Below are 15,176 nucleotides of genomic sequence, written 5' to 3' on the forward strand. Positions count from 1 at the left end.
AGGAATGGAGTGACGCGGCGGACCAATCCTTGCCCACATCTTCCGATCTGTTTTCCTCGATTTTGTGTGCTTTGTCCTCTGTATCGTGCTTCTTGTCCTAACTTTGTCCCATCGAGACATTAATGCGCTAGCATGTGCTTTTAGTCGGATAAACTTATGGAAGTAGCCATTGACACTAGTTTTTATGGACAAATATTTAGATCAAGTTTAGCGGAGAGTACCCAAGTTTTTTTTTAAAAAAAGAAATAAAAAGAAAGAAAAAAAGCAGACTCTCCTCTTAAATTACTTTGGAAAACTCCATGAGCATCACCATGAAGTTGGTCCATTATGCCGTGCCAAGGAAGAACGCCGCAGGGCCAGGTTTACTTACTTGCCACCCATGGGCCGCCTGTATTTTGCCGCCCCCTTCTCAGTCGTTTTGAAACATCAATAAAACCCATCAAGTGAACGTGCCGGAGGGGGAGGGATGCATAAGACGCGTTTACTCGTGTTAGTGTTAGACACATTTTTTTGCGAAAGCCCTGTCAACACTACGAGCGAAAGTTCACGAAACTTGGCGCGAGAGTTAAGTTCCTTAAACCCATCTCTGTGTGGACAAGGCCTTCCATTCATATGAAATGGACGAAAAAATTATGAAAGAACAAACATAAATGTAGTTTAATAATTTTAACTTCCGCCGCCGCGCCGCGCTGACCGCACTATTTGACGCAATGCGTGAAGTATTCATGCAGTCTTGTAGGCGCTATGCGTTTCACGCCGCCCGCTGCTGACCGTAGCGACCGCACTGTCTTCGACGCAATGCGTGAAGTATCCATGCAGTCTTGTAGGCGCTAATACATATAGACAAGCACACCCTATTTTTCTCAAAAAGTAAGGTTCACCCTTTTAGACTCAATTTACTTTGGGTGGATTCGCCGAGTACTTAGTGGTTCACATACTTGTAAACGATTCCTTTCCCTCATGGAGAAACTTTTAAAAAAAGAAAAGAAATGAATGACGAGACAATCGGCCAATTCAAAGAACACTGCAAAATTCTCACGAGGAAAAAGTGACGAGAGGCTCAGAAAAAATGGGATGAAAAATTCCAACGCACGAGTTCGTATCTGCGTTACAGATGCGTTATTGTGTTAGAGCTGAAACAATTATAGACCGGAATTTGATTTGTCCGGTGGATAAGATTCGAAGGATGATTGAAACGCATCAAGTCTAGGCTGCAGCCGGATTATTAAATTGAGTCCGTTGATCGAACTGAAGTTGTCGGATTGATGTGCAAAGCGTCCAGATACTATCGCAGGTTTGATTCTTGAAACTTTTATCGCACCCTCGTCATTGGACTGTGATCGATGGAGATACTTTCATCTGATTTATCTATTGATCATGATTAATCTATGAACTTTTGAATAAGGCTCAAGAATAAAAAGAGGCAACTGAGATGGGCACACTACAGCAAAACTCTTCTAGATCTGAAAAGATAACCGTACCTAAATTTTGGACGAATAAAAATTAAAATAAATCTTTACTTAAAGATGCCAAGAGGAAGCTTTCCAGTGAAATAATTTTTAGGAGCTGGCACATTACAAAACTTCATCAAAATATGACTAAACACTTTATACAAGGCCGTCTACTTATCAAAATATCGTTAATGAATCTCAATTCAATTTTCATTCAGGATTTCGAGAAAATATACCGACAACTGATAATTTTTGACGAAAACTTGTTTGATCAAATTTTGTTGAAGTTCACAAAATCTTTCCTGAGAAAATTACGTTACATCCATCTCATTTCCATCTGACACTCGAAGTCTCTGTCAAATTTTACCACGGATTCTTAAAATTAAAAATCTTCACCTATTTCCGCAAAAATTGTGTAATTAGGGATTTTTCAAGGGAACGGGTTTTTTACGAGCAAACATTTGTCGAAAAGAGTCTAGAGATCGAGACTTTCAGGGTAATTTAAGATATTTATAGTTTTGCCATTCTCTATCTATGAATTCGCTAAATTCGTGGTATCCTAGACGAGGTTACGTACCTCCATTCCAATATTGCAAAATTGACACATAAAATGCAATTTTTTACAAAAATATTATAGTGCAGCTTCTGTTTAAACTTTTGCTCATTTTTGTGTGATCAGAGGAAAAATCGGTGCAACTTCCAGTTAAAGATTTTCAATAGTATCCTAGTAAAAATACAATTAGCGGAAGATAATTCTGAGATGTGGAAAAATGGTAACGGTCTCTCGTCTAAGAAATTACGATAATTAACCAGAAATCGTAGGCAGATGCAGGCACTTCGAACGAAGGGGGGGGGGGGTCTAAAGCAGGATGCGGGGGGCTTCCGCTAAAGAAATTTCGAAATTTTAAAGCATTAAATTTGGAGTTTGAGTCAATTTCGACATGAAAAATTACCAACATAACCGCCCTCCCTTCTTCTTTCCTTCATTCCTTCCATCTTACTTTCTTCCCTTTTTCTTTTTCCTTTTTTCGAATAAACGTGGGGGGCGTGCCCTTCATGCCCCCCTGGATCCGCCTATGCCAGAACTAATGGTTCCTCATTGATAAATTAAGTCCAAATGTCATATTCATGAGAGTGTGTTACCCTTTAGAAAGTAAAATAAATGGATTTTTTAACGTGCCGCGGCTGTTCTGCGCCGAAAAAGTCATTACTTGGCCCGTTACCCGTGCGTCCGATTGCCCCATTGAAGCGACAATTTGTTCCGCGAGCAAAAAAACGCACAAGAAATAAATTACCCCTAAAAATGGACCTAAAAAAGGGCCGTATGGCAACTGGCCGCCGGGATCCGGAATACGTGTGAGTGGCTACTCGTCAAGTTCCCAACATATTTACGCCGAGGGTTTTTTCCTCTCTTTCTTTTTTTTCCCCCGCTCGCGAAATTTGAGTCGCAGTGCAGCTTTCTCGCTTTTTTGTCGCGAGCGCGAGGATTTATGTCCTAACCTGCGCTCTGTGAAATATTATTTATCTTTCCAGCGAGGGAGAGCCGTACACTCTTTTTCAATTTCCCCGTTTTCTGCGCCGCGGCGATACCTGTTTCAATACGCACCGCTGCCGTCTCGCGGGATTCCCACGGAAATCCGCTATTCAAATCCATGCAAATTATGTTCGAACCGGCAACAGCAGGGCGAAAATCCTGGAGATTGCACGTCCCAGGGACGAAGGGATTTTCCGTACATATTCCAGCCAGAAGGTTTTTCTTCACTGCCAACCTGCGAGCGACTAAGCTGTGGTCCACGCGATGATTTCATTGCGGAATGATTGAGAAGGAGTGCGGGCGTTTCCGCGGACGAAAAGTTAAAAAAGTTGTGTCGTCTGCGGCAGGGGAGGGTTGTGTAAATAAGATGCGGAAATTAGTTTTCACTCCTGGCAGTCCAGATGGAAAACAGTGTGTTTTATGAAAGCCCGGGTGGTATTCAGCCGTGTTAACGAAAAACGCCGTATGAGACTTCAGGCGTTGCCAAATTTCTTTGATAACACGAGAATATCCTGGTAAACTTATGAAAATTTTCCTCCCAATTTTTCAGGTAATTTTGTTCGCAATTTCACCTAAGACATCTGAAGATTATGAAGAAAAATACACATAAATTTCGTCAAAAATCGAAGGAAAAAAGGAAGGATTTAATCGAAGGAAATTTGGCAACTCTCGAATGTTCATATGGCGTTCTTCCTTAGCACGGCAGTATTGGAGCCCGATTCGTGATTTCAGAGGAAAAATAACACAAAAGTTTGGTTAATATCAGGAGTAGAACACAAAGTACCTCCAAGTTTTAGGTTGCTACACGAGTTCCTACTGTTTTCCATTGGTTTGTGTGGTAAGTTCAACGCGAACTGTATCGTAGTCAACAAAAAAATTGGCTTCATTTCTGATGTACGCCAGAAGTAACGCAGTATCACAAATATTTTCCTCTGAGTGTGAATGCAAGTCTATACTGGAATGAGAAACAACTTAATCAGCCAAAATACACATAATAAAAGAACAACTTAATTTGGGGAAAAGGCTGCAAATAAAGAAAAAGGAATAAACAAAACCCGGAACGTTTCAAAATAATAACAATTTCATTATCAACCGGAAAATAAATTAAAAACAAGAACGAGCCGTCGCTCCGCTGTAATGGGCCTGTTGCAAACTTTTGCTAGAGCAAAAATAAGAGTTGTTTCTTGTAGATAATGCCTCAAAAATCACGATGAGCGCATCGGCAAAGTCTGAAATGCACTCATAACTTCACAATCTGCGTAAGAAATTTGCGTTTTTTTAAGCTTCCCGCTTCAAAAACGATACTACGGCGTAGGTGAACATTTTGTTAGAGGAGTCGCTCCATCGTCGGCGATATTCATCATGGCCGACGCTTGCACGCAGTTCCGCGCGTAATTCAAGGAGAGTTCAAGGTCAATCCATTCGGGCGTGGAAAATATGAACGTTAACACACCGATTGTTATCTGGTCTAATCCAGTTCAGGTGTTATCTCGTCCCATCAAACGTGTTTTGGCGGATTGGCGTCGGCTATGATGATTATTGCCGACGATGGAACGACTCCTCTTACAAAATGTTCACCTGTGCCGTAGTATCGTTTTTGAAGCGGGAAGCTCAAAAAACCGCAAATTTCTTACGCAGATTGTGAAGTTATGAGTGCATTTCAGAGTTTGCCGATGCGCTCATCGTGATTTTTGAGGCATTATCTATAAGAAACAACTCTTAGTTTTGCTCTAGCAAAAGTTTGCAACAGGCCCATTGCGAGACCGAGACTGATTACCAGGTAAACAGACTCGGCACAGTGCAGCAAAATCAAAGCACACAAGACAAAGATTACAAAAAAGGATGGAAATTTAATCACCAGCTCCCTCTGGGAGGAAAAACTGGTGATAAGATATATAGATAGATAGATAGATGGTGATAGACTGGTAATTTTGCAATTCTAGAAATCCTGCCATTCAATTTTCTCTGGAAGAGGAAATTGATGGCAAAATTAATTTTCTGGATCTGTCGGTCCATCGTGAGGGTAATTTAGCTGTTTGCCAATGGTACCAGAAGCCAACTTCATCAGGGCGTTATTTAAATTACCTTTCTGTGCAGCCTGAAATTTACAAGAAAAATGTTGTCACCAATTTAGCGCAGCGAATTGTGCGTCTTACCGACCATCAGTTTCTCTCAGAAACTATAAAGATAGGGAGATCCCCCCCCCCATTGTAGGGGGGGGGGGGGGAACTATAAGATTGTTGCTCGAAAATTGTTTACAGACTCGGCACAGTGCAGCAAAATCAAAGCACACAAGACAAAGATTACAAAAAAGGATGGAAATTTAATCACCAGTCTTGTTGATCGGGAATTCTCAAAAGTGTTGAGGGAAAAAGGAAGTGGAAAACACCAAAATTATGGTTGTAAAAAGGGTCAAATAAAATTTGACAAACTGATTTCTTTGCCATATGTGCCCCTTTTGTCGGAAAGCTTAGCAAATGTTTTAAAAAAGTATGGATTTTCTGTTGTGCATACCAAATATAACGATCTCGGTTTTTTAATGTCCAATTTGAAATCAAAAATAACTAATGACTTGGTGGCTGGCGTCGTTTACTACGTACAGTGTCAGGATTGTGAAGTCGGGTACGTAGGACAGACATCCCAGGTACTAAAAAAGAGGCTTTCTCAACATCGATATGGGAAAGGGGAGAAGACTGCCTTGCAGCACCACCAAGATGCAGAGGTGCATCGCTTTGACTTCGGGGGGGCTAAAATTTTAGCCTCCGAAAAGCGTTATTTTCCGCGTCTTCTCCTCGAAATGATGAATATCTTGAAGCGCAGGAACAAACTTTGTAATTACCGCGCTGATGTTGATGGTCTCTGTGCCTCTTATCACCAGTTTTTCCTCCCAGAGGGAGCTGGTGATTAAATTTCCATCCTTTTTTGTAATCTTTGTCTTGTGTGCTTTGATTTTGCTGCACTGTGCCGAGTCTGTTTACCTGGTAATCAGTCTCGGTCTCGCAATTACAGCTGAGCGACGGCTCGTTTTTGTTTTTAATTTATTTTCTGGTTGATAATGAAATTGTTATTATTTTGAAACGTTCCGGGTTTTGTTTATTCCTTTTTCTTTATTTGCAGCCTTTTCCCCAAATTAAGTTGTTCTTCTATACTGGGAATCATTCAGGTGATACCTCAGCACTCCTAATGTGTAATCGATAATTTCTGGATTTTAAAACATGCTTTCAAAAATGCATACTACAGTTGGGCCGCGTTAAGCAGAAAAGGACCAAGCGCGCGAAATTTGAACAATCAGGCTTCTGTTATCGTGAAACCACCCATAAACAAAGTTATTAGCGTTTAAAGTTTCTTCTTGTCCGACCTCTCCTATTGACTCGGTCCACTGTGTCTCGTTTAGCCACGAACTACGTAATCCGACTTATCATTAGACAAATGGACGTATTTCTGCCAAACGGAACTACGTGCATTAAGACATGAGCCCTGAAATCCATTAGAATATATGCATAACAGGGCTCACGTCACAATGCACATAGTTCCATTTGGCAGAAATACGTCCAAATGAAGGTATGCTAGTGATTCTCCGAAAGCGCCAGACGTGTCTTTATCCTGAGCAGACTCCGGCGCGGCGCCCGATGCAGGGGATGCCGGGTAATTTTAAATTACCGAAAGTTCGGTGCTCTCCGGAAGTTGCATATCAGAGATCTGCTACGCGGAATTCTCCCCGCGAGCTCCTTCGCTGAGATGCCATTGACGTCATTATCGGAACATTAGAAACATCTCGCAATGAGGATGACTCCCATCGAAGGAGATTATAGCTTCCATCCAAACTCTGTTATTCCGTCTAATTTGATTGCTTAGACTTCAACAGGTATTCGAGCTTCGACTCGGAGTGCAATTTACACCCCGGGGAAAGGATCACCGGGAGTGAGAGGTGACTCCTGCGGTGCTCAGGAAAAACACCGTATGAGCCTTCAGATATTGCCATATTACCTCCAATATAAATCAAATTCACCGGGAAAATTGTGAATATTTTTTTTTGTCACAATTTTCAGACAATTTGTTCGCAATTTAATCCAACATATCTGAAAATTTAAAGGAAAAATATTCACAACTTCCTCAAAACTGAGCGTTTTATCGAAGGAAGTTTGGCAACTCTCGAATGTTCATACGGCGTTCTTCCTTAGCACGGCAGACTTCCTGACTGCTTTTACGGTCGACTGATATCAAGGAGTACGCTACGCTGCTTTCAGCAGAGGTTAACTCAAGTCTGACAGACGCTGATCGTAGGATTTCTAGCATAGAGTACCCATACATACGTATACTGCCGTGCTGAGGAAGAACGCCGTATGAACATTCGAGAGCTGCCAGAATTTCCTTCGCGATAAAACGTTTATTTTTGAGGAAAGTTATGAATATTTTTCCTTGAAATTTTCAGGAACTTTAAATAGTCTCACCTCCGCATGAGATGGAAACGACCATCGGGTAGTCATACGCAACGTGGTCGCTGAGAACCTTTACTTTCGCATTACTGATGCGGATGCAAGGTAATACTATATGAATGAATTTCCGATGCTTAAACAGGTGATTACTACCGTGGATTTAACAACTAATCTTCCGACACAATCACCGCTCATTAAGAGGTTGATGTAAAGATTGGTTGCAAAACCTCTGGCGTGGCGCCACATTTCATATGGAGATCACGTACATTGCCATTATCTACCGTTCGATAGATTGGTACCTTTTTTGACTAAGGTCGCAAAGTGAATCGAGTCAATTCGAGAGATCGGACATGAAATTTCTGACTACAACTGCAAATTTTGATGTTTATTTCGTCACATTTTAAATTTCAAGGGGTGCGTTGTAGGAAAAGTTCACTAGGAAACCAATGGAACCACTTTTAGAACCTTAAAATTGTGTATACACGGAGTTTTAAGCGTTTTAAGTTCCCAAATTTTGTCCGACCTCTCGTATTGACTCAATCTACTGTGCGTCGTCTAGAAAATAGTCAATTTTATCCATCCTGAGCGGAATATCCAGACAAATATGACGTCTGCTTTTCTTTTCTTTTTTTCCGCTCCTTCTTATTTGAATTGTTCAAGCAAAGATTATAACTACAGGGTAATCCAGGGTTAAACGGCCAGGCTGTAGGAGCCGAAACACCCCACAAACCCCCTCTTCAATTTTTATTTTTTTTTTTCATATCATTTAGGAATCTAGGGCAAAAAAGTACAGGGGAGTACAAATTTTCATGAAATTTGGTTCACAACCTTTGCTAAAATTTAGGGAAAACGATTTACTTTCCAAAATGGGGGGGGGGGGCGGACCGTAACTCCGACTGGGGGCACTTTTGGAAAAAAAAAAAACTTTATACACCAAAAAAGGCTTATTCTAACCTATAGAACATGCTTCTGGCCGTTTAACCCTGGATCACCCTGTATAGTTTGAGGACTTCAGTTTCTACTCCCCCTCTGGCCTAGATCGTCTCGCATGTCATTTCCGATAATTTTAACGTTTCCCGGCAATCTCACGGACTTTTCCCGCAAACACTCGGTGAAAAGTCAATGATTCGAATCTTCGATCAAAAATAAATTCAATCAAAAATCCTCGGTCATCAGCATCAACTGTTTCTCCATGGTTTGATCTATGTCCGGTAACTTTTTCCATATTATGGTATATTTGTAAACTCTTATTCAAGTTTTTTCACGACTACATTGGTTGAGTGACCGATGTATGATTACTGTATACGTCCTGGTGCAAACCAGCTGTAAATCTTTCGGGTAGACTTCTCGGCACAGCTCAAATCAAAAATTCAACTAACACGACCGTTCCTACTTCGCACCAATACGCTAACCATTGCCTGCACTAGAAAATGACGTTCCATATTCGTCTGCATATGAACGAATTAGCGAATCTCCCTACACACAGTAGTCTCGGGTGCTTTTATCATAGTTTTTTACCGGGAGATGTCAAATTTCCTTTGATAAAACACGACTTCCCTGTAGACTTACTTATATTTTTCATCCAATTTTTCAGATAATTTTGTTCACAATTTCACCCAAAGTTTCTAAAAATTTCAGGGAAGAATATTCACAAATTTCCTCAAAAAATGAACATTTCAGTAAAGGAAATTTTGCAACTACCGAATGTTCATACAGCGTTTTTCCTCAGCACGGCAGTGTAATACTCAAATGCCCCTTTGTGATTTTGGTGCCTCCTCGATAGGTGGTCCTAAAAAAGGTTCGATCCATTGAACACCAAACGGGTTTGATAAGTCGAATCTGTAGGCAAAAGTGTCCATTGGTGTTGATGATTGATGAGACAGAACCGGGCAGAGCTTCCCGGGGAGCTTCGGAACTTTGAATAAAATTCGCTCATAGTCCCGCGCGCACGCGGCAACATGGCAACTCGGTTTCGCACGCGCATAATCGCCACGAACTCATGAGCCGTGGATTGCGACACCCGCGGGATTTCCGCGGCTCACCAATTTTTCGCGCTCGCCCGGATCGAGAACCGAGCGGCTCCAGAAAGCTCCCCGCGAAACGGGATTAGATCGGGAGCCACGGAAAGTTTGCCTCGAGATTCCCAACTTCCGCCATTTCTCAGACGACTGATCTGATTTCGATCCGTCCGCTCGCAGCCCTCAGTCTCTATGAAACGACCATTGTAATCAAATTTGATCCGTCTCGTCTTACATTTCACCCCAAACCGCACCCCTTCCCCGCCCCCATCCCCCACCCCCGACAACCGATGATACTTTATGAGGACCCTGTCAGGGACGTGCGGTGCGGTTCGTCGATGATCTGGATTCAGTCTCGCAGCAGTGGCGTGGCGATATATCAATGGATCTGCCATTTAAACCTATGGAAAAGAATCGATACCCAGGGCGTTTGCAACAAACACCTTGATAATCGATTCTTTACCATAGCTTCAAATGGGGAAATATCGATAATCGACCATTCACTCCTCGCCACTGTCTCGCAAGAAGTAAACGATTAATGAAAAGTCACATGATTGTCAAACATTGGCGGATCCAGCGAATTGGCAACATTGTCTCTTTTCCATTTCAACCTACGGAAATGTATCGATTCTTGGAGGAACCAGGTGCTCCTGCAAGAATCGATTATTTAGCATAGGTTTAAATGGGGGAAATCCGGTGTTGCCAAATTGCTAAATCCGCCTCTGCTGTCAAAAGCAGTGGCGCACAGGATCGAATCGATCAGAAGGGTTCGACATGAATTTTTTTACGAAAACTGCTAATTTTGATGACAATTCCGTCTTTTGGTAAATTTTAAGGGATGGTTGTAGTAGAAAACTTCACGAGGAAACCGATAGAACCACTTTTAAAATCTCAAAGTTTTGTATAGATAGGTTTATAAGCTTTTAAAGTTTCCAAATTTTGTCTCTCCCATCGACTCGATCCACTGTGTGGCGTGGCGAGCTTTGCGATATATGGATTGACCTGTCATTAAAACCTATGGAAAAGGATCGATAAACAGGGTGTTCGTAACGAACACCTTAATAATCGATTCTTTACGACAGCTTCAAATGGGGAATATCGATACTCGATCTTCACGCCTCACCACTGGTGATAAGCTGACGATTAGCAAAATTTTGCGCAAGAATGGGGTGAACTGAATGGAAAATTGTGTATTTTCTTGTGTGCAAATTGAGCTTTGGGTGTTCGACTTCAATCGAACTATTCCGTTTGTTGGACCAAACTTTCGGTTCGTGTCATGGCACGTTCGGAACGTGTAATCAAACATTCAGTTTTGCCAAACTTACGGTATTAAACATCAGAGGTTTGATTCCTTCATTCCTTTCAGAACCCAACTTTATTTTGCACATCTGCTCTAACAGTACGTTAGCAGCTGAATGTTTCGCCCCTGAGGGTAACCGCAATTCGATCGTGCTGTAGGTTGCCTCAATAACGATTAAATTCACACGCCATTTAATTTGTTTCAGGATATTGCTACGCAGCAATAGTCATCGCAAGTTTTCTAATCGGCGAAGTTCTTGGCGATAAAGAAGCAGTTCAGCTCAAGTAAGTAACCCACCTAAACGTGTTCAACGTCTTGTGACTTTAAATAGGACCTCGTGCAAAAGCTCTCGAGATTGGAAAACGGGTTGGATTAGAAATAGTAAGTAAATTCCTATGGCACCTATAATTGAACCGATTATTTTCCAGATCGCGTAAGCGCCAAAATTACGAATGCGAGAAATGCGACATGCGATAAATCGGATCGATTGGTTTCGTTTATCTCAGATACTTACCATTTTTCTTGTATTTTGAGATCGCAATTCTGTTGTCAGGAGACTGAACAATTCACTTACCAGTTTTGACTAGGAAATTCAACGTAATGTAAGCGTGGTTTTTTTAGAGAGAAAATATCGTATTCGTGTGCAGTTTCGATATCAGTATCGAATGCTATATTTTTCCTCTAAAAAAACTACGCCTTTAATACGTTGAATTTCTTTGTCAAAATTGGTAAGTGAATATTTCAGTTTCCTGGCAACAGAATTGCGCGATCTCAAAATTTTAGAAAAATGGCAAGTAGCTGAAAAAATGGAACTAATAAATACAATATAACATGTCGTTCTGACACAAAATTTGGCGTCCATCGAATGACCTTAAACATACTGAGAGCACTGAAAAAAAATAATATGTTGTTTTATCACCTGGGATGTCAAAAATGTGTCTGGTGATCCCAATATGCTGCCTTTACTGCCCCCACAATTAATTTTACATCCTGTGAATGCAATTTCAACTGCATGGGCAATCAAGGCAGCATCTTAGGATTACCAGACACATTTTTGACATCCTAGGTGCTAAAACAGCATACCATTTTTTTCAGTGAGCGAGTCCGCAGCGTCGCAAAGCGTGATACATACGCGTTTCTGCGCTTTCGCCGTATAAATAGACGATCCGAGGAAAGCTCTCGGGGATTCTCATCGTCATCGGAAAGTCATCGCGATGGATCTGAATTCAATTATAAAATCCGATGCAACAAAAGGAAAGAACGTGCCACAGACTCACTGTCTGAATATCGGCGCGAACGAGCAGAAAGGAAATCGATAAAGGGTCATCACTACAATAACTTTCTCCCATTGCGTAAGGCATTCCTACCCCACGGACCGGCACCGAGGGGTAATTAAGGATTGCGCATCCATCACAGCGTTGTTGTCTCGGCGGTCAAGTTCTAGCCACGCGCGATGAGATGCAAAATCGATAATTCGGCCGCAGGTCGCAACGTTGTCGATGAAACTGCAAGCGAGCTACGAGAAGCATTATGCGGATGCACCAAGTTGCCATTTCTCCCAACTCAGGTTGTCAGATCTTCTTGTAAATTTCGTTTTTTTTGGTCGATTCTCGCAAAAATTGACATGAGAAAATGCAATTTCAGGAGTGAAGTGTCATGAGGGATTTGAGTATTTGGATAACCTTTGAAAACATGCGTATCTTGAACGAACGATTTGGTTTAGGAAAAAGGTAAAATCAAATAACTTTTAAATGATTTGGTTTAGGAAAAGTGCAACATCAAATAACTTGTAACCCCTGTAATAAAACGTTTACTGTTTTTTTTTTTTTTTTTTTTTTTTTTTTTTTTTTTTTTTTTTTTTTTTTTAATTCGATCGTTATATATTAAAATTTTAACCATTGTGCCCCTGCCTGTTTCTGAATTTCTCTAAACCGAGCGTAGAGACCTTACACTGGAAAAAAAATCACATTGGATCTAGAGTCCGGACTCTTAAAAACATCGACAAGAAAAAATACTCTTGATTCAATCGGATTTTTGCTTAAATCAAAAACCAAGCCTCTTAATTTGAGCGGATTTCCTTTTAATTTAAGCAAAAATCTGATTGAATCAAGAGAATTTTTCCTTGTCAAAGCTTTCAAGAGTCTGGACTCCAGATCCAATGTGTTTTTTTTTCCAGGGTGTGAGAAAAGGCAACACTCTCTGGACTCCCCGGACTTTTTGTCGCTCCTCTGACGTAAGGGTGAGTCTCAATTTTCTTATGAGCCCCAGAGAGCATGGCGTTATACGGAGCACAGGGGTCACGTAGAAATCGAGATAGGCCCTTACGTCACAGGAGCGACGTTTTGTCTTGCGTGAGCGTGTAGTGAAAACAGTGTCCTTAGGAGCTGTAGGATAGGCAACTAAACCAACTCCGTGATAAAACGTAATGTACCAAAAAAAAATGAAGGCACTCCGATTCGAGATCAAGGTTTTAAGGTCATTTCCAACCAAACCTTTTCCATGCCGTTGCGAAACATTGCAATTTGTTGAAACAATACGAAAGCCACCTGCTAACTTAAAACAATTGCTAAGTGCTTGCGAAATTCATACATCTCTATCACCTTCTCTCCACTACCTCTATTAAGGGAAGAAAGGAGAGGGATGTTAGCGGGACCACGCTCGAGGGTTTTAGAATTAATCGTAAAAGCCTAAATATTGGTACTTTTATTAATGAATTACTTAATTAAATCATTGAGTCATGTCAACAAATCATAATACTGAATTAACATTACAATATAAGTCCTTTTGTTACATATAAAAATTGAGCTACAAAAAAGAGGGGAAACCCGGATTATTTCGAATCGGCTCTTTACAAACTCTCCTACTTGCTCAAAAATTCTAAAAATGGAATCGTGCTGAATGGAGCGTCCTCGTTTTGTCAAATAGGCCAACAATCTTCTTACACCTCCAAATAGTTACATGATTATAAGCTCGTTTAAACTAAATGGATCACAGCACGTTTTTTCACGCATTATTTTGTTGGTGAAAAAATTCGTTTGTATGCCGTAATTGCTACTGAAGCTGCAACCAGCCAGCAACTCTTGAGCAGGGTGGCATGAAACGTAAGGAAGAAATGAAGGATTGGAATTTTCAGTAGGTAAAACATTTCATGAAATTTTACGAGGCTGTGAAATATTGCATATTTTTCAGGAGCTAAAGGATGCAACCTGCACTCAAACATACAAAAATCGAAAGGAACCAGTATATTTCAATATCTTTCATAAATTTCCGGAATTTTATGAAATATTCCACGTGAAATTTCAAGATTTTATTTTTCATGAAATTATGTCATCCTGCTCTTGAGTTCAACTCTTTGCAAAAATAAAATCTTGTTCCCTTCCATCACGTCAACCTCGCACGAACTTGCAAACGAAAATTCCAAATGAAAAAAAAAAATAATACTATACGTATTCTTTCCTAAATTCAACACAAATAAGCGGCTACCTATGTTTTCCTCGAGCCTCATTGGCTCGGGTTTTTATTCAATTTTCCATTTGCGCAATTCGCTCCTCAATGTTCTCCGGTAACAATGTTTGCGCAATGTAAACGATTTAGCGTTTGAATTGCTCAAAGCCCGAAGGGTGACTAGGGTTAATGATTTTACTTTCCTCTCGCAAATGAAATCTAATCTCGACTTGATACCTTGTCGAATATCATAGCGGTACTTGCATACTTGCCAGATTCAACTAGAATATCCTTACATTCATCGCAGGATGGAGAACTGTCGCGGTGCCAAAATACTAAATATAAACGCCCTTTTTTTCTAATTTCACAAAAATCGTTGTACTGAGGGAAGTCATTTTTTAAGCCATTGCTTGTACCCTAAAAAAGGTATTAAGTCGAAAAATGTGTACCTTTGATTTGCAACATTACGAATACCTCACTTTTCTGAGAAAATATACTGACCAACGAACAGTTTCCCTCGAATTTTTTGTGAAGATTCTTCACTTTTTTTTAAAAAAAAATTCACGAAAAATCAAGGAGATACTTTGATTATTGTTCTGATGGTAGTAATAAAGGAAATGACTGGAGATCATAAAAATGGAGATAAATATGCATTTCTCACTTTCGCCATCAATATTCTCAGAATTGTTACAGTTGTCATAGAATTACCTCGATTTATGCTTGTCGGCTGATACTTGACATTTTTGTTTCAAATGTTGACCATTTTCTGTGAGGATTCTTCACTTTTAAAAAAATTAATAAGAAATCAAGGCGATACGATTTTGAATTTTCCTTTTAATAAGTGAAGAATAATTGGGGATTATAGAATAAAGATAGGTACGCATTTTTTTTATTCAGCATCAATATTTTTCGACATCTTGAAAGAATTTCCTGACAGTATGATTTTTTGTTGTATCTGCCACTTTTGTTTCAAAAAACATTCAAGCGAGTCAG

At 40.4% G+C, this 15,176-nt stretch overlaps 2 protein-coding genes across 3 annotated transcripts in view; one reads left to right on the plus strand and one right to left on the minus strand.

The window, feature by feature from the left end:
- LOC140224414 (uncharacterized) overlaps nt 1–15,176 on the minus strand; it is a 50,655-nt gene that overhangs the window by 20,681 nt on the left and 14,798 nt on the right. The gene's annotated exons all lie outside the window — the stretch shown is intronic.
- Nucleotides 1–15,176, plus strand: part of LOC109031182 (uncharacterized) — a 37,859-nt gene that overhangs the window by 15,925 nt on the left and 6,758 nt on the right. For both annotated transcript variants that reach the window (XM_072299182.1, XM_019042549.2), the window contains exon 2: nt 10,945–11,023. In XM_072299182.1, the coding sequence (XP_072155283.1) occupies nt 10,945–11,023 (79 nt within the window). The remainder of the gene's footprint in view (nt 1–10,944; nt 11,024–15,176) is intronic.

Source organism: Bemisia tabaci, chromosome 4, assembly GCF_918797505.1.
Source record: "Bemisia tabaci chromosome 4, PGI_BMITA_v3".
NCBI lineage: Eukaryota > Metazoa > Arthropoda > Insecta > Hemiptera > Aleyrodidae > Bemisia > Bemisia tabaci.